This window comes from Rattus norvegicus, chromosome 2 (assembly GCF_036323735.1).
Source record: "Rattus norvegicus strain BN/NHsdMcwi chromosome 2, GRCr8, whole genome shotgun sequence".
In the NCBI taxonomy this organism is placed as follows: domain Eukaryota; kingdom Metazoa; phylum Chordata; class Mammalia; order Rodentia; family Muridae; genus Rattus; species Rattus norvegicus.
The window spans coordinates 118,600,362-118,620,156 of NC_086020.1; the positions used below are offsets into that span (position 1 = coordinate 118,600,362).

A 19,795-nucleotide genomic window follows, 5' to 3' on the forward strand; every position below is an offset into this window, starting at 1 on the left:
TTTGGTGTCAGATTATTAAATGTTACTTTCTCCTTTTGTTCCTACAAACTTTTATGAGCTATTTTAAGGAGTTAAAATAGTGTTGGTAACATCTGCATGGAAGGATGGAAATTGACTTACTTCTTGCTAAAACCTTATGAAAATAAACCACTTGATCATGTCAGAAAGTCTTCAACCTACCATCGTCTAGAAAACAGTATTAAAAGTCATTTAGAACCAAAAGTTAGCTTTTGAGAATTTTTTACTGTATTATATGATCAGAACATATTCAGTTTTATGTGATAATAATGTACACGTTCATCAGCTAAAGGTGGAAGATTATGCAGAAGTTAATCTTTTCACCTTTCTAAACAAGAGAAGAATCCCGGTGTGGTGGCAAACACCTTTAATCCTGGCTCTTAAGTAATGCACAATTCCTGAGGCCAAGGCCAGTCTAACCCTTAGGTATCAATACCCAGTCTCAAAAACAACAAAATATAATTTTTAAGAGGGAAAAAGTAAGAAAGACAGGAAACAAGCTTTGGGAACAAGAAAAAAATCATGAGTTCACGAAAAACTGGAAGGCAGGGTTAATCAACAAAAAATAGATGTACTCGTGGAACATAACTGCAGCAGCAAGAACTGCTTTCTGCTAAAAAGAAAATATAACTTGTAAAGACAATCAAACGGTTTGCACCTTTAATCCCAGCACTCAGGAGGCAAAAGGAGGTGGATCTCATGAGTTCAAACCCAACCTGGTCTATAGACAAGTTCCAGGACACCCAGAGGTATGGAGAACCCTGACATGAAAAACAAAAACTGAATCCAATAGAAATATATAATACATTTTTGAAACGATAGGTCAACTGAATCAATGGTTGAACGTTCCCTATTTAAAAAAATAATAATCCCCCAGTGGTTCCATCAGTGAGGTCTTTGAAAATTATATCTCTAAAGAAAAAGATTGCTCTTTTGCAAACTTAATCAGAATAGAGAAATCTAAGAAACACAGATCATTTGAGGAAGACATACACAACAAAAGCCTGGTGGTAGCAAAGGGAACCAAGGGCCATTTGCATACAGGTTAAAAAAATGTAAGATACTATCAGACAAAATCCAAAGTATACAAACAATAAATTGACTTACTCCAGGAATATAAGGTTGGATAACTTTGATAAAGTGGCCAGTGTAATTACGATAACACCATTGGAAATATATGATGTCAATATGTACAGAAAAAGCATATAAGAAAAGTTGCTGTATGTTTCCAGTTTTAAAAAATTGAAGCAATTTTTCAGCAAAATAAAAACAGATGGGGGAGTCTTTTTTTTTTTAACATGGTGAAGGGTTATCTCAAAACGGCTGAGGCATAGAGTTCAGCTTGTATATGCATAGCACACATGAAGCCCTTGTTTCAATCCCCAGTACCACAAAAAGTAAACAGTTAATTAGGCTGCAAAAGTCCTTGTATTTAATTAAAACATGAAGAAACCCTCCCTTTGAGATCAGGCCAAAGACAAAGGTATCTGTAATTACTGTTACTCAGTATTGAACTAGAGATTCAGTACAGGATAGTACAGGTACAGCAAAGAAAAAAGCTTTATAGGGTGGAAGGAAGTAAAACGTATTTAAAAATCATCAACACAACTGTCAAAGATAATGTAAAACGGAAAAAGCTACTGGTCCAAAACATACAGGAAATCCAGGACTCAATGAGAAGATCAAACCTAAGGATGATAGGTATAGAAGAGAGCTCAGAGGACCAGTAAATATCTTCAACAAAACCATAGAAGAAAACTTCCCTAATCTAAAGAAAGAGATGCCCATAAGCATAAAAGAAGCCTACAGAACTCCAAATAGATTGGACCAGAAAAGAAACTCCTCCCGTCACATAATAGTCAAAACACCAAATGCACAAAATAAAGAATATTAAAAGCAGTAAGGGAAAAAGGTCAGGTAACATATAAAGGCAGACCTATGAGAATCGCACCAGACTTCTCGCCAAAGACTATGAAAGCCAGAAGATCCTGGACAGATGTCACACAGACCCTAAGAGAACACAAATGCCAGCCCAGGTTACTGTATCCTGCAAAACTCAACATAGATGGAAAAACCAAGACAGTCCATGACAAAACCAAATTTACACAATATCTTTCTACAAATCCAGCACTACAAAGGATAATATATGGTAAAGCCCAACATAAGGAGGCAAGCTACACCCTAGAAAAAGCAAGAAACTAATCGTCTTGGCAACAAAACAGAGAAGAAAAGCACACAAACATAACCTCACATCCAAATATGAATATAACAGAAAGCAGTAATCACTATTCCTTAATATCTCTCAACATCAATGGTCTCAACTCCCCAATAAAAAGACATAGATTGGGCTGGAGAGATGGCTCAGTGGTTAAGAGCACCCGACTGCTCTTCCAAAGGTCCTGAGTTCAATTCCCAGCAACCACATGGTGGCTCACAACCATCTGTAAAGAGATCCGATGCCCTCTTCTGGTGTGTCTGAAGACAGCTACAGTGTACTTATATAATAAACGAATAAATCTTTAAAAAAAAAAAAAGACATAGATTAAAAAACTGGATATGCAGTGAGGACCATGCATTCTGCTGCCTACAGGAAACACACCTCAGAGACAAAGACAGTCACTACCTCAGAGTGAAAGGCTGGAAAACAACTTTCCAAGCAAATGGTCAGAAGAAGCAAGCTGGAGTAGCCATTCTAATATCAAATAAAATCAATTTTCAACTAAAAGTCATCAAAAAAGATAAGGAAGGACACTTCATATTCATCAAAGGAAAAATCCACCAAGATGAACTCTCAATCCTAAATATCGATGCCCCAAATACAAGGGCACCTACATACGTAAAAGAAACCTTAATAAAGCTCAAAACACACATTGCACCTCACACAATAATAGTAGGAGATTTCAACACCCCACTCTCATCAATGGACAGATCATGGAAACAGAAATTAAACAGAGACATAGACAGACTAAGAGAAGTCATGAGCCAAATGGACTTAACAGATATTTATAGAACATTCTATCCTAAAGCAAAAGGATATACATTCTTCTCAGCACCTCATGGTACTTTCTCCAAAATTGACCATATAATTGGTCATAAAACAGGCCTCAACAGATACAGAAAGATAGAAATAATCCCATGCGTCCTATCAGACCACCACGGCCTAAAGCTTGTCTTCAATAACAATAAGGGAAGAACGCCCACATATACGTGGAAGTTGAACAATGCTCTACTCAATGATAACCTGGTCAAGGAAAAAATAAAGAAATTAAAGACTTCTTAGAATTTAATGAAAATGAAGGTACAACATACCCAAACTTATGGGACACAATGAAAGCCATGCTAAGAGGAAAACTCATAGGTCTGAGTGCCTGCAGAAAGAAACAGCAGAGGGCATGTCACCAGCTTGACAGCACACAAAAAAACTCTAGAACAAAAAGAAGTAAATACACCCATTGGAGGAGTAGAAGGCAGGAAATAATCAAACTCAGAGCTGAAATCAGCCAAGTAGAAACAATAAGGACCATAGAAAGAATCAACAGAACCAAAAGTTGGTTCTTTGAGAAAACCAACAAGATAGATAAACCCTTAGCCAGACTAATGAGAGAACACACAGAGTGTGTCCAAATTAACAAAATCAGAAATGAAAGGGGAGACATAACTACAGATTCAGAGGAAAGTCAAAAAATCATCAGATCTTACTATAAAAGCCTATATTCAACAAAACTTGAAAATCTGCAGGAAATGGACAATTTCCTAGACAGATACCAGGTACCGGAAGTTAAATCAGGAACAGATAAACCACTTAAACAACCCCATAAATCCTAAGGAAATAGAAGCAGTCATTAAAGGTCTCCCAACCAAAAAGAACCCAGGTTCAGACGGGTTTAGTGCAGAATTCTATCAGACCTTCATAGAATACCTCATACCAATACTATCCAAACTATTCCACAAAATTGAAATAGATGGAGCACTACCGAATTCCTTCTATGAAGCCACAATTACTCTTATACCTAAACCACACAAAGACCCAACAAAGAAAGAGAACTTCAGACCAATTTCCCTTCTGAATATCAACGCGAAAATACTCAATAAAATTCTGGCAAACTGAGTCCAAGAGCTCATCAAAACAATCATCCACCATGATCAAGTAGGCTTCATCCCAGGCATGCAGAAATGGTTTAATATACGGAAAACCATCAACGTGATCCATTATATAAACAAACTGAAAGAACAAAACCACATGATCATTTCATTAGATGCTGAGAAAGCATTTGACAAAATTCAACACCCCTTCATGATAAAAGTCCTGGAAAGAATAGGAATTCAAGGCCCATACCTAAACATAGTAAAAGCCATATACAGCAAACCAGTTGCTAACATTAAACTAAATGGAGAGAAACTTGAAGCAATCCCACTAAAATCACTAGACAAGGCTGCCCACTCTCTCCCTACTTATTCAATATAGTTCTTGAAGTTCTAGCCAGAGCAATCAGACAACAAAAGGAGATCAAGGGGATACAGATTGGAAAAGAAGAAGTCAAAATATCACTATTTGCAGATGATATGATAGTATATTTAAGTGATCCCAAAAGTTCCACCAGAGAACTACTAAAGCTGATAAACAACTTCAGCAAAGTGGCTGGGTATAAAATTAACTCAAATAAATCAGTAGCCTTCCTCTACACAAAAGAGAAACAAGCTGAGAAAGAAATTAGGGAAACGACACCCTTCATAATAGTCCCAAATAATATAAAGTACCTCGGTGTGATTTTAACCAAGCAAGTAAAAGATCTGTACAATAAGAACTTCAAGCCTCTGAAGAAAGAAATTGAAGAAGACCTCAGAAGATGGAAAGATCTCCCATGCTCATGGATTGGCAGGATTAATATAGTAAAAATGGCCATTTTACCAAAAGCGATCTACAGATTCAATGCAATCCCCATCAAAATACCAATCCAATTCTTCAAAGAGTTAGAACAATTTGCAAATTCATCTGGAATAACAAAAAACCCAGAATAGCTAAAACTATCCTCAACAATAAAAGGACTTCAGGGGGAATCACTATCCCTGAACTCAAGCAGTATGACAGAGCAATGGTGATAAAAAAAAAAAACAAAAAACAAAAACAAACAAAAAAAAACTGCATGGTATTGTTACAGAGACAGACAGATAGACCAATGGAACAGAATTGAAGACCCAGAAATGAACCCACACACCTATGGTCACTTGATTTTTGACAAAGGAGCCAAAACCATCCACTGGAGAAAAGATAGCATTTTCAGCAAATGGTGCTGGTTCAACTGGAGGTCAACATGTAGAAGAATGCAGATTGATCCATGCTTATCACCCTGTACAAAGCTTAAGTCCAAGTGGATCAAGGACCTCCACATCAAACCAGATACACTCAAACTAATAAAAGAAAAAGTGGGAAAGCATCTCGAACACAATGGGCACTGGAAAAATTTTCCTGAACAAAACACCAATGGCTTATGCTCTAAGATCAAGAATCAACAAATGGGATCTCATAAAACTGCAAAGCTTCTGTAAGACAAAGGACACTGTTTTTAGGACAAAACGGCAACCAACAGATTGGGAAAAGATCTTTACCAATCTTACAACAGATAGAGGCCTTATATCCAAAATATACAAAGAACTCATGAAGTTAGACTGCAGGGAAACAAATAACCCTATTAAAAAATGGGGTTCAGAACTAAACAAAGAATTCACAGCTGAGGAATGCTGAATGGCTGAGAAACACCTAAAGAAATGTTCAACATCTTTAGTCATAAGGGAAATGCAAATCAGAACAACCCTGAGATTTCACCTCACACCAGTCAGAATGGCTAAGATCGAAAGCTCAGGTGACAGCAAATGCTGGCGAGGATGTGGAGAAAGAGGAACACTCCTGCATTGTTGGTGGAATTGCAGACTGGTACAACCATTCTGGAAATCAGTCTGGAGGTTCCTCAGAAAATTGGACCTTGAACTACCTGAGGACCCAGCTATACCTCTCTTGGGCATATACCCAAAAGATGCCCCAACATATAAAAAAGACACATGCTCCACTATGTTCATAGCAGCCTTATTTATAATAGCCAGAAGCTGGAAAGAACCCAGATGCCCTTCAACAGAGGAATGGATACAAAAAATGTGGTACATCTATACAATGGAATATTACTCAGCTATCAAAAACAATGACTATGAAATTCATAGGCAAATGGAGGGAACTGGAAAATATCATCCTGAGTGAGGTAACCCAATCACAGAAAAACACACATGGTATGTACTCATTGATAAGTGGCTATTAGCCCAAATGCTTGAATTACCCTAGATGCACAGAACACATGAAACTCAAGACGGATAATCAAAATGCAAATGCTTCACTCCTTCTTTAAAAGGGGATAATTCTTCTTTAAAAGAATACCCTTGGCAGGGAATAGGGAGGCAAAGATTAAAATAGAGGCAGAAGGAACACCCATTCAGAGCCTGCCCCACATGTGGCCCATACATATACAGCCACCCAATTAGACAAGATGGATGAAGCAAAGAAGTGCAGGCCGACAGGAACAGGATGTAGATCTCTCCTGAGAGACACAGCCAGAATACAGCAAATACATAGGAGAATGCCAGCAGCAATCCACTGAACTGAGAACAGGACCTCCGTTGAAGGAATCAGAGAAAGGACTGGAAGAGCTTGAAGGGGCTCGAGACCCCATATGAACAACAATGCCAACCAACCAGAGCTTCCAGGGACTAAGCCACTACCCAAAGACTATACATGGACTGACCCTGGACTCTGACCTCATAGGTAGCAATGAACATCCTAGTAAGAGCACCAGTGGAAGGGGAAGCCCTTGTCCTGCCAAGACTGAACCCCCAGTGAACGTGATTGTTTGGGGGAGGGTGGTAGTCGGGGGAGGACGGGGAGGGGAACACCCATGTAGAAGGGGAGGGGTTAGGGGATGTTGGCCCAGAAACCGAGAAAGGGAATAACATTCGAAATGTATTAAGAAATACTCAAGTTAATAAAAAAGAAAAAAGAAAAAAATTAATTCCTACATGCCAGCAACCAATCAAAAGTGGCAATCTTTAAAAGTAATTAAAATGTGGCTGGGAATAATCTCAAAAGTGATACTAAAACATTCTACAATCAAGTTGCTTCAATAAGTGTACATAACCTTTAGAGCTATATAAAAGAATACCTTACTGGACAATTTTTTTAAGAGATCATATATAAAGTATCAACTCCAAGGACCAGGATTTGGCAAAGTACTTGTCTTCCAAACACAAGGACCCAAGTTTGACACCAGAGTCCATATGAAAATGCCAGGTATAGCAGCAGAAACCTATAATCCTAGCACTGTGGAGATGGTGAAAGGAGAATCCTTGGGACTGACTGGCCAGCCAGACCAGCCTAAGTTGAGCTCTCCATTGTGAAAAGCCATCTCATGGAAAGACATTCCTGATGAAGATACCTAAGAGTGTTCTTGCGCCTCCACTTGCATATACATGCACCTCATATCGATGTAAATGAATACACATGCATTAAAAAATAAGTTGAAGTCAATCACTGATGTTGTATAGGAATATGTCTCAAGGATACAGGATTAGTCAAACAGAAGCAATTAGACTTCTCTATCTTCTATATTACACTAATGGCAGAAGTTTTCAGATGAGTCAGAGAAAGATGGATATGAGGGTGGTATCAGGAAACAGCTTTCCTCACATCACTCCAACACTGTTTTGCAAAGTTCTTTAGCAGCAGGGTTGGGGGGACAAAAGAAAATGTGATAATTACCTCACAGTTTGTCGCTGCTGGTCAACATATCTGATCTGTGAGGTAAGCATGGCTTTGTGCACTTTAATTTCTTCAACTCTCTCTTCCATGGCTGTGCACAGCTGCTGTTTCCTTTTCTCCAGAGAAAGGACTTCCTCTGCTTTGCTATAAAGCAGTTCTCGAGCACGTTTAACTTGAAGCTTTAAAAGATTGTCCTCAATCATCAAATCCTACCAACATAAACAAAATTTTCATGTATTAGAATAATTCTTTCTATACAAAAACCATGGTGTCTTTCTTTTCTGTTGCAACAAAAATCAAATTTGAAAACATTTTCCAATTAGACCACTACATGACATCTGCCAGGATAAAAGACAGAGTGGGGAGCTATGGCTGTTCCAAATCATCTTTAATAATTCAAATTTAAGTTCAGGCTTTACTGTTTACAGATACTCATACAATCAAAATGTACTGCATTTTTAGACTCCAAAATAGCTGTTACAAAATACTGTAGAAATACATCTGTGGTTTAAAGCCATCTTGTCATGTGTAGAGTATTGCATGGAAGTCATTAATCAATTGCCTTCCCAACGAAACAAGATAGAAGAAACAGCCCAGAGTATAAAGTAAGCTGCTTCGCAGGCACAGCCAGGGAAGCACTTTCAGGTGGCAAAAGATGAGAGCCCCACATCGGCACATGCACAGAAAGATACTCCTGAAAAATAAGAAAACCTAATGCAGCAGATAAAACTAACACAACCAGTAGAAAGAGTAACCCCCTTGTCTGATTTTAGCACAAGCGTCTAAACATAAACAGCATAAACACCCTTGATTCTTTTTTTTTTAAATATATTTTCTCTTTTTTTCCATCTTTATTAAATTGGGTATTTCTTATTTACATTTCTTTTTTTTATTAACTTGAGTATTTCTTATATACATTTCTAGTGTTATTCCCTTTCCTGGTTTCCAGGCAAACATCCCCCTCCCCCCTCCCCTTCCTTATGGGTGTTCCCCTCCCCATCCTCCCCCCATTGCCGCCCTCCTCTCAACAGTCTAGTTCACTGAACACCCTTGATTCTTAATGTTAAATGTTTTCTGTTAGATTTTTTTAATTTTAAAGGCAAATTGGAAAAATATTGGCAACATTAAAATCACAAAGTAAATTTTAAAAACAAAAATATAAAAACCCCTTAATGGAAAAAAAATGAACAAAAATAGAAACTAGCTAGTCAAAAGAAAATTATGGAACATACTGTAATGTTTTAGATATAAATTTAGTTTTAAACTTTAAAGAAGTATTTCCAAGTAAAAAGTACAAACTAAGGCAATAGGATTCCATATTTGTTCATCAAGATGGAAACACGATCCAGCCCCAGTGATGGTAAGCTAAGTAGTGATACGCTGGCTGGTGGAAGAATAGTAATGGAGTCATCTAGAGAACAATTTGGCTTAAAAATAGTTTCAAGTCCCTAAAATATTCATGTTTAGCTTAATTACGAAAGGAATTACTCCTAACAACTGAATAATTACACAATACACTGTGTACCACAGCATACACTATCAGAAGGTCAGAAATAACAGTGCCAGACCACAATATACTTAAATAGATTATGCTAAGCTCATAGACTGTCCCTGTAGGAAATGCTGGAGAATTAACTTTAAAGAATAGTTGGTGCTGTAGGAAATGTGTGATATATCAAACATTTAAAAATACAAGATAGAATACTTTTCTTTTTTAAAACTAGGAAATAATATGCCTGTTAACACTTAATCTTGAATATAGTGGTTATTGTGGCTGATTTTTCTCCTTAATTAAGTTCATGTTTTACATTTTCCTGTGATTTCCATTCCTCTGGAAGCATGTGGCTCATTAACTATGTATACAGATTCATCACACCTCTTTCACAGCTTTGGCTTTGTTCAGTTCCTTCTCGGATCTATCAACGAAAAGGTGCAGTTCACCTATTTTATTCATGAGAGACTCTTTCTCATCTTTGTTTTTACCATTTGACTTCTTAATGAAGTAGAGGTCATTCTGTAAAAAAAAAAAAAAAAAAAAAGGAAGGATGGTACATATGCTTTAAATAATGAATAGCAGACAGCAGTAACTATGCCATACATTAGGAGTTCCAACCTCTCATATCATTTCAAATTATTCGAAACTTCACATACATTCAAACGGTATTCACTCAGAAACCTTGTAATTTCTATCATTGATGTTTTGGTGTTAACCTGAGAGCAACAATTCCAAGAAGTATTATGTATGGTTCCAATTCAGTCTGATGTTCAAGGTGCTCAACACTCCGAAGGGGAAGGACCCTGGTAATAGCTCATTACAGGGCACCAAGTGCCAGGTGATAAAAAAACAAAACAAAACAAAACAAAACAAAACAAAAAAAAAACACTGCAGGTCTCAAGAGGACTGTACTCTTGGCTAACAGTATGACTCTGGGCTCAGATGGCTTTAATTCCACATCAATTTCCTCATCTCTGAAATTATAACAGGAGCAGCTCCTGTTCCAGGATTATTGTGAAATAAGGGATGTTACCAGAACAACACTCACAGGCAATGTATTAACTGCAGAGGTGCATGTGATCATATCTGCCTGCTAGGAAAAAGAATGTTTGATACTAAATCCCACCAGACACATAGAGAGGTCTTACATGCCAGGTACTACTTTTTTGGTTTTAAGAGCTGACATTCCTCTTCCTACCCTTGTGATTTAGTCCCCACTTGGTTCCTGAGTCAAAATGTCTAGTTGTTATTCTAAGATTAAAAATTCTAAGATATGTATATTCTTCACAACCATCACTTCAACCTGAAGTTGGTTCCCTTCTGGACAGCTGGAGAAGAGTGAGGCTTCTCACACAAAGAAGCCCTCAGCCTGACGCCTCTGAGAACACATCCTCATGGTTTACCCAGCCTCAACTTGAAATTCACTTACATTTCTGTGAGTTTGTGTGTGAAACAACAGGTATGGGCATGTGCTTCATAATGGCAAGAACAGCTGGGGTGGTTAGGAACATAAAGACACTAGGGGCTCCCCACACAGTGCAACTCAAAAATTCACTCCTCATGATCTTTACAGTTGGGTTCTACTCTATGGTTAAACAGCACCGCGTGTGGAGATTGCCTAGCATGCGTTGTTACTGTTTTCCCTCTTTCTTGTTAGTTAATGAGAAAACGCTCAGGAATATTAAAATAGTACCCAAGTAACATTGACATTCCAAAGCCTGTGCTATGTTCCAGAAAACCAAGGCACCATTTGAAAACTGTCATCGAAAACTGTGTCATAAAGCTACAAACCATGAATTTAAACCAAAAGCTGTCTGGTTAAAGGTCTTGCTCTCAAGTAAATCAAGACAGTTCTATTTATGACCACTAGAGGTCACTCATTACCAGCCTTTCCAACAGTGCTGACGGCTGGCAGTTTCATCCCTATGCCCATATCCCCAACCTCTACCTCCAACCCTTCTTTCCTTTGTCCTTTCTCACAATTTAAACTTTATCCGATGTTTACCTTACAACAGACATAGTCAAATCCCTAAAAATGAAACCATTTCCCTTCAAACGACTGTGTAATTAAATGGGAACAGATTAGTCATTTTAAAAAAAGAGCTTCTTGAAAGCATTTCAAAGAACTAATTCAGTTACTTACTGTCACAAAAAGTGGTCTTTCCCAACATTCTAAACTATGCTGTCTAAGAATTCTTTGAAGTCAAGTGGATCAGAGTTTAAACCCTACCTCTCTGTGAACTCACTGTGCACCCTTGAATAAGTGTCAAGCCTATAAGTATAATCATCTTCTATACAAAGCATTTCTAACAGTTAAGCGAAACAAAGTGGCAAAGACATGTGATACAACAGTTATACAAACTAAATGCTTAAGTGAAGAGCATGACATTCTGAAATAGAAACGCAAGCATTCACTCTGTGTGTGGGTAGGGGAATCACTCTGACCATGGAAGGGAATGTGTTGAACCCTCATCAGGATACAGAGACAGCATAAGAAAGGTGAGTTACATGGAGCTTCTTGATCTGTTCTTCCAAAAGGGAAAGTGTAGATTTTCTCTCTTCCATTGTCTTCCTAAGTTCAACGATTTTTACTTCAAGGGCTTGCTTTTCCTCTGAATTAATTTCTCCTTTTAATCGTGACATTCTGCGTTCTACTTGCTGGATGTAAAAATCCTGTTCATAGTTTTGTAAAGAGAAGTTAGTGAATATATTCAAACAAGAGCCTCTGTTTAAATGTAGAAGTAGCAGCATCTGACATGAGCTCTTAGTCTGGCACCATTAGTTATTAATGTTGGATCTTCAGCAAATCATGAAAAATGCTTCCTAGCCTAAAAGAAGCAACCTACTCAACCGTCAGGGTGCAGGACAGCAACGCAAACCATTAGAGGACAACTGCAGTGCTGTCAGGGACCTTAGGAAATCACAGGATCTAAATAAATGAGGATTCCCGATGAACATTTTTCAAAGGATACAAAACAGAACCTGTCATGATAACCATAGAAAGCTCAACATATAACAGTTGTTTTTTCATTATACTTTAGCATCTTTGATGTTGTGATATTGTGAAACTAAGAAATTTTTCAAATTAAAAAATTAAGGTGTATGGCGGAGGTGTTAGAAAATAAACATGAACATGAAGGGTATATGTAGGCAAAACTGAAGGAAAAGCCTGCCACCGTATCATGCAGATAAGGTGGGCAGAAGACGCTCATGTCTGCAGACTTTTGTTTTACTGCCCCCCCCCAACTACAGGTTCCTGTAAAGCACAGTCCTTCCTCCCTCACCAGAGTGTCTGTCTCCTCGCCTGTCTATTTTAGATTAAAAATTAAAACAGTAGCTTTGAAGGCTCTCTCAAGTCTCTATTCTCCCAGCATAGTAGCTGCTGCCACCCGCATGGTCATTTAGGATGTCTTAGAACTCTTCATTCACTGGAATAGCTCAACTACCAGAGGCATTAAAGTCCTACAGAAGTTATTCACAGAGAGGAGCATCTACCTGACTGTACATAATTTCCTGCTGCTTCAGGGTTTCAAAGTCCAGTTTGTGTAACCGTTGGTTAAGATGTTTCAAGGAAGAACGGGTTCCTTCAATTTCTGATCCCAGAGCTTTCTCTTTTGTTATCGCACTCTGTAACTCTTGGACTTTCTTAAATAGCACACCTTTTACTATGTTCAATTGAACCTCCACTTCCTGAAAAGAAATTGTTGGAATTACAACAGTTAGTTAAATTATAATAGCTTAAAATTTGTATTTACATGAACATTAAAATTTAGGAACTCAAAAGCCCCTGTCAACATTTAGCCCTTGAAAATACAGTCTTCCCAAAGCTGTGGCCATTCCGCCCAGCTCCCTTATCTCCAGTGCTGGTAGATGAAGTTGGTAGTTTTCTCTTCTTGTGTCATTTGATCTACCATCCTAACTCCATCCAATATTTCCCAAGTTTCAGAACTAGTCACCCTGCGAGTTCAGAGTGTACTGAACAGTCTTGAGGATGTAAAAAAGAAATCATACTGTCCAATTTGAAGCTTTTTTTCGTTCTTTCTTCCTTTCTTTCTTTCTTCCTTTCTTTCTCTCTTTCTTTCTTTCTTTTCTTTTTTTCAGAGCTGGGGACCGAACCCAGGGCCTTGAGCTTGCTAGGCAAGCGCTCTACCACTGAGCTAAATCCCCAACCCCCAATTTGAAGCTTTTTAGGGCCACATTTAGCCATCAGCTCTCCAGTGGGTGGGGACTGAGGATAAATACTCCTCCTGTGGTGTAAGCACACCCACAGTGGGAAATGTCAAACTCCTGGTATACTTACACTGCCACAGAGGTGACATAGAGAAGCAAACCAACATACAGATGACAGATGTAAGAGATGCTATTCTAACCTCAAGTACACAACTACTCAGAGTATAATATACAAATAATGAGTGCTATTTCTTACTTGTGATTTAAATATAATGTGTTCAGTTTTAAGTCTACATACAATTCAGGTTTTAATAGTTGCTGGGTTTAGTAATGAATTTAACCAAAAGTCCTGAAAATTTAACTGCTGGCTCTTGAGAATGTGTAGGAATCAGTGTCAAGGCAAGCCCTGGCCCAGCCCTTCCTTCACTAAGGCTTTTGCACTGCTTGGCCTCTGTGCTGGCCTTGAGGAAAAAGAAGGAAGTTTCTGATCCTGACACTCCTCAAAGACCTACCTTGACCTGAATGCTTCATGACTAACACATTCTGAGTTTCCCTTTGACCTACCAACATCCCAGACCAACTACAAGTCACCACTTTTAAATACTGAAATCATTTTCCTTCATTACCACGTTCCCCCTCTGTAGCTAATGAACCTCAATGTGTGAGCCCATGACTAATGTGTGCAAATTTTCACAAATCAAGAAATAACCAACAACTGATGTATTTCTCATGTAATTGTCACTTCTCGAACTCAGGACCTTCTCAAAGATTCCTTAGCAGAATTTGAAAGCCTGGATAAAATGGTGACAATGCTTTTCCAGAATCAAACCCTGGGAGAGCACAATAAAAATGAGGGTTTTCCTCCTATCCCCAAGCTCCTGGAATAATGACTCTGAGACTCAAATTATATTTACAAATTCAAATTCCTTGGCCATAAGTTTTGGTTGTTCCCCAATTAGATCATAACTTAATATCCCATTTATTCTAATCTAAGTTCTGCCAAGTGGCTGGTTACCTCTGCTCAGTGCCCATGCTTCTGACTTCCTCCATGTTCCTGAGTGGAAACCTTCACATCTCTCTGTCCCAGAATCCTTGCTTTCTCCTGGAACACCTTCTAGTTCCTGCCTCAGCTACAGTCCAATAAGCTTTATTTGACAGATAGTTTCCAAACAGACATAAGAGATTCCCCCTACAGAGCACAGCCCTCTAACAAATCATGGGTACATCTGCATCAATATTCATATTTTCAAGTTCATCTATTTTTCATTGTTAAATGTGGGGTTTTTTAATGTCTTTTTTTTGTAATGCAATTTCCAATCCTCTTTATGCTTTTATGGAGGCCCAGCCATCTATCTGTCTACTATCATTTCCTTCAGTTGAGAACCTCACTTAGCATTGCTCAGGTAGCAATATATTCCAATACCTATCATATGTCTTCAAATAGTTTTATTAATTACAGCTTTCACTGACAGTTTCATACATTTATATACTGCACTGTAGTCATTTCACCTTGATTTCTCATCCCATATTCCCCTCCCTCTCTCACTGATACCTTTCTCCTCAATGAGTCTACCTCCTTCCTTCACGACTTGCTTGCTTGCTTGCTTTGAGACAGGGTCTCATTATCTATCTCTGGTAGTCCTGTAACTATGTAGAGCAGGCTAGCCTCAAACACTCAGAGATCCACCTACCTCTGTCTCTTGAGTACTGAGATTAAAAGTCTGTGCCACTGCACCAGGCCTCCTATGACTTCTGTGGGTGTGAGGTCCACTGAGTTTAGTTACTTGCCTGAGCATGAGTGAGCTCCTCAGTGGAGCATGGGCAACTTCTGTGTGGCTAAACGACTGGAGAGAGTGACAGCCCTACAATAAGCATTACTCGCCAGTAGTCTTTCTGGGAGGGGTGGATCTCATGGACTCTCCCTCCACCCATGATGAAATGTTGATGGGCCCAATTGTGTAAATCTTGTATGGATGACTACAACTACAGTAAGCTCAATTTACCTGATTTGTTTGTAAATGGCACAATCTTTATTATCCTCTGTGATCTAGTTCATATGCTTTCAAGGATTTCTTTTTCAGCTCTCATAACTATCTATGTTTGTACCAAAGGAAAACATGTTCATAAGGCATGGTTTGAACCTAACTACCACTCTGGCCAAAGGACGTTGTTACTTGGGAATTCAGAACACCCTGAGGAACCAGGCATCATCAGATGTAAACAGAGTCATATTTTATATGATCTAATCAAGTACTTATAAATTGCTCCATCGGGCTGGAGAGATGGCTTAGTGGTTAAGAGCACTGACTGCTCTTCCAGAGGTTCTGAGTTCAAATCCCAGCAACCACATGGTGCTCACAACCATCTGTAATGAGATCTGATGCCCTCTTCTGGTGTGTCTGAAGACAGCTACAGTGTACTTATATATAAGAAATAAATCTTTAAAATAAATAAATAAATAAATAAATTGCTCCATCTTCTTATCCCTTCACCTACATCAACAAAAGACAGAAATCAGGAAGCAGGGCTGCCATGCCAAAAACCTAGTGCCATTTTCAAGATTCCAAAGAGAAAATGGCAAAGCAGCCTCCCCTGGCTTCTTGAAAGCTGGATCTACTATCACTAGCACACTAGACGCCCAAATAATTAGTGAAATGGCACACATCACAGGCCACTTGTCAAAAATGCTCCCCGGCTGTAAAAGGTGAAAACAAAGATGGAATACTGACAGTGAGCCAAAGAACGAGGGGAGGGTTTGACCATGAGTACACACAGCAGAACGAGGGGAGGCTTTGACCATGAGTACACACAGCAGAACGAGGGGAGGCTTTGACCATGAGTACACACAGCAGAACGAGGGGAGGCTTTGACCATGAGTACACACAGCAGAACGAGGGGAGGCTTTGACCATGAGTACACACAGCAGAACAAGGGGAGGCAGAGTGCTCTAAGCGAGGACACTTGCTAAGAGCTGTGCTTCAGCACACTCACCAGGCTGGCAGGGGATCATGGGAGAATAGGCACGAGAAGGGAATGGGCTACAGGACACAGTGCAGGGCTGCCTTTAGAACCAGGGCCCTCTGAGACTTCACAGTGCTCTAATTCCGAGCACAAAGTATTTCACTCTTTGGAAAACTGCTGTGCTTCTGTAAAAATCCAAAATAAGACTTACCTTCAAATTTTTCTCCTCCTCCTTCAGCATGTCTTCCATGTTGGTAGCTTTCTCTTCAATGGATATGGTCTTCTCAGTTATCATCTTTAATTTATGTTTTACAATCTCATTGTGATGTTTGAGTTTTTGTAATCTAGATAATGTTTGTAAGAAAATATAGAAAACATGCATAAAAGAGTATTTGACACATACACACAAGAATAGTTGCTTCTGCTGTAAACATTTTCATTATCATCATATATCTGGTAGGCTATACAACTATTGCTCTGAGCTCTCTGATGAAAAACAAAACAAAACAAGAAAATCTGGAGTTTGATAATGGAGCAAATAAGGTGAGTGGAGCTCAATGAGTTGGGCAGTGCTCAGTGGCCTGGGGTGGAGCTCAGCAAGTTGGTGTGGAGCTTAGTAGGATGGGGTAGGGCTCAGTTGATTGGGGGTGGAGCTCAGTGGATTGGGGGTGGAGCTCAGTGGATTGGGGTGGAGCTCAGTGGATTGGGGGTGGAGCTTAGTGGGTTGAGGTGGAGCTCTGTAAGTTGAGGTGGAGCTCAGTGGGCAGGGGTGCCACTGAGTGGTAAAATGTTTACCTACCACATTCAAGACCCTTGGTTTCATACCCAGCACCAGAAAAAAAAGAATGTTAACAGTTATAATCTTGCATGTATTTACAAAAATAATTTTTTTATATTGAAGCTCAATTTATCTAGTTTTTCCTTCTTTTTTCTTTTTTTCCCATCTTTATTAAATTGGGTACTTCTTATTTACATTTCAATTGTTATTCCCTTTCCCGGTTTCCAGGCCAACATCCCCCTAGCCCCTCCCCCTCCCCTTCTACATGGGTGTTCCCCTCCCCATCCTCCCCCATTACCACTCTCCCCCCAACAATCACGTTCACTGGGGGTTCAGTCTTGGCAGGACCAAGGGCTTCCCCTTCTACTAGTGCTCTTACTAGGCTATTCATTGCTACCTATGAGGTCAGAGTCCAGGGTCAGTCCATGTATAGTCTTTAGGTAGTGGCTTAGTCCCTGGAAGCTCTGGTTGGTTGGCATTGTTGTTCATATGGGGTCTCGAGCCCCTTCAAGCTCTTCCAGTCCTTTCTCTGATTCCTTCAACGGAGGTCCTGTTCTCAGTTCAGTGGATTGCTGCTGGCATTCTCCTATGTATTTGCTGTATTCTGGCTGTGTCTCTCAGGAGAGATCTACATCCGGTTCCTGTCGATCTGCACCTCTTTGCTTCATCCATCTTGTCTAATTGGGTGGCTGTATATGTATGGGCCACATGTGGGGCAGGCTCTGAATGGGTGTTCCTTCTGCCTCTGTTCTAAACTTTGCCTCCCTATTCCCTGCCAAGGGTATTCTTGTTCCCCTTTTAAGAAGGAGTGAAGCATCTGCATTACAAAAATAATTTTAACCACTAATAATTTTCTAAATATAGACCACAAAATGTTTAATATTTATATACATTTATATGGGTTTTTCTTACCTTCCTGTTTCATCAAGGATGTCCTTCTTTACTTTGGAAATGTTTTTCCTCAGAGCTTCTAAATCACTGGATGTTCTATTGAGAGTGGTTTTTAAAGTATCCAGCTATTTATCATTAGACAGGAAAAAATTACATGTTCACATTCAATAAGTTTCTTTTCTGAGAAATGCTATTCTTCCCACTTGAAGTTCTAATCATAAAATAACACCTATAAAAATAGCAGCATTGTATAAATAATGCCTATCTTGATCCCCACAATCAAAATTTAGAAAACCTTTTGTTTCATAACATTCAAAATGATAAATATCACCACATGTAAAGTTGAAAGTGCATGTAAAACCATGTAGTCACGAACTGCTCAGGGGTAACATGACTCTGCATCAGTGGCTCTCAGTCGTTCTAATGCTGTGACCGTTAATACCGTTCCTCATGCTGTAGTCACCCCAACCATAAATGATTCCCACGGCTACTTCATAGCTGTAATCTTGCTACTGTTATGAATCTTAATATAAATATCTGGTATACAGGATATCTGATGGGAGCCCCTGTGAAAGGGTCATTCAGTGCTTCCAAGGGGATCGCAACCCACAGGCTGAGAACCATAGCTGAGGATGCCTGATGTGAATAGATACCCTGACACGCACAGCTGGGTATAGAAAACCTCAACATTCAACCCACCCGCCTCCCTCACCCATCCTCTAGTGACACACACATCACACCTATCCTCCATGACACACACTTCATACACATCCTCAGTGACACACACCTCATACACATCCCACAGTGACACACATACCTCACACCTATCTTTCATAATACACATCTCATATACATCCTACAGTTACACACACCTCATACACATTCCACAGTGACACACACCTCATTCACATCCTACAGTGACGTTTCATGCCATCCTCCACACATTTGACTGTTCATCTAAATTGCTTCAAACAGGAAATCTAAGATATAACCAGGAAAGCCACTACTGGGCCATATGTAACAGTAGTTCAATCACTAGTTTTCTAAGGAACTCCATGCTGACTTCCATAGTTGATAAGTTCACCTTCTCACCAGTGTGAATCAGAATTCTTCCATCACAGAAAAGGATAAAACAACCCTAAAAGGCATAAGGGGCTATAAAGTAAGTCTGTAAATTACCTAGAGCAATCTTGAACAAGAAAAATTAAGCTTGGGTAATTATATTTCCTACTTTCTAACAACAGCAATCAGAATAGTATGGTCAGACAGACACCTAGACCAATGGACCAACAGAGCAGAGCAGAGGGCGGAATCAACCCATGTGCTTGTATACATCAGCTGACTTCTAGAAACCCACAACAGTGAAAGGCAGCTCCTTCCAGAAACAACTCTGGGAAAACCAGAGACCCACATTGCAAGGTAATAACATGTATTACTTAATATAAAAATAAATATAAATAACAATACATTATTCCTCTTGTACTGGATATAGAATTAACTCAGCATGGACTAAAGCCTCGAGGTGAGGTCTGCTACTTTATAACTGTCCAGAAAAAGACAGAGAAGCGCTAAGACAAAGTACAGGCCATGCAAGCAAAACAAAGAAATAGGATTGCTCTCCTCTGCACAGCTTAGGACACCAACACAATGCATAGGCAATCTGCAGAACTTCCAAACCATGGAG

The 19,795-nt window shown here is 39.2% G+C and overlaps 1 protein-coding gene across 1 annotated transcript in view; it reads right to left on the minus strand.

The window, feature by feature from the left end:
• The window catches only part of Ccdc39 (coiled-coil domain 39 molecular ruler complex subunit), a 37,704-nt gene that overhangs the window by 6,481 nt on the left and 11,428 nt on the right, over nt 1-19,795 (minus strand). Inside the window, exons 8-13 of the mRNA NM_001415040.1 lie at nt 18,133-18,236; nt 16,654-16,786; nt 12,807-13,001; nt 11,820-11,984; nt 9,693-9,830; nt 7,817-8,025 (exon numbers count right to left, since the gene is read on the minus strand). Of these exons, the coding sequence (NP_001401969.1) occupies nt 7,817-8,025; nt 9,693-9,830; nt 11,820-11,984; nt 12,807-13,001; nt 16,654-16,786; nt 18,133-18,236 (944 nt within the window). The remainder of the gene's footprint in view (nt 1-7,816; nt 8,026-9,692; nt 9,831-11,819; nt 11,985-12,806; nt 13,002-16,653; nt 16,787-18,132; nt 18,237-19,795) is intronic.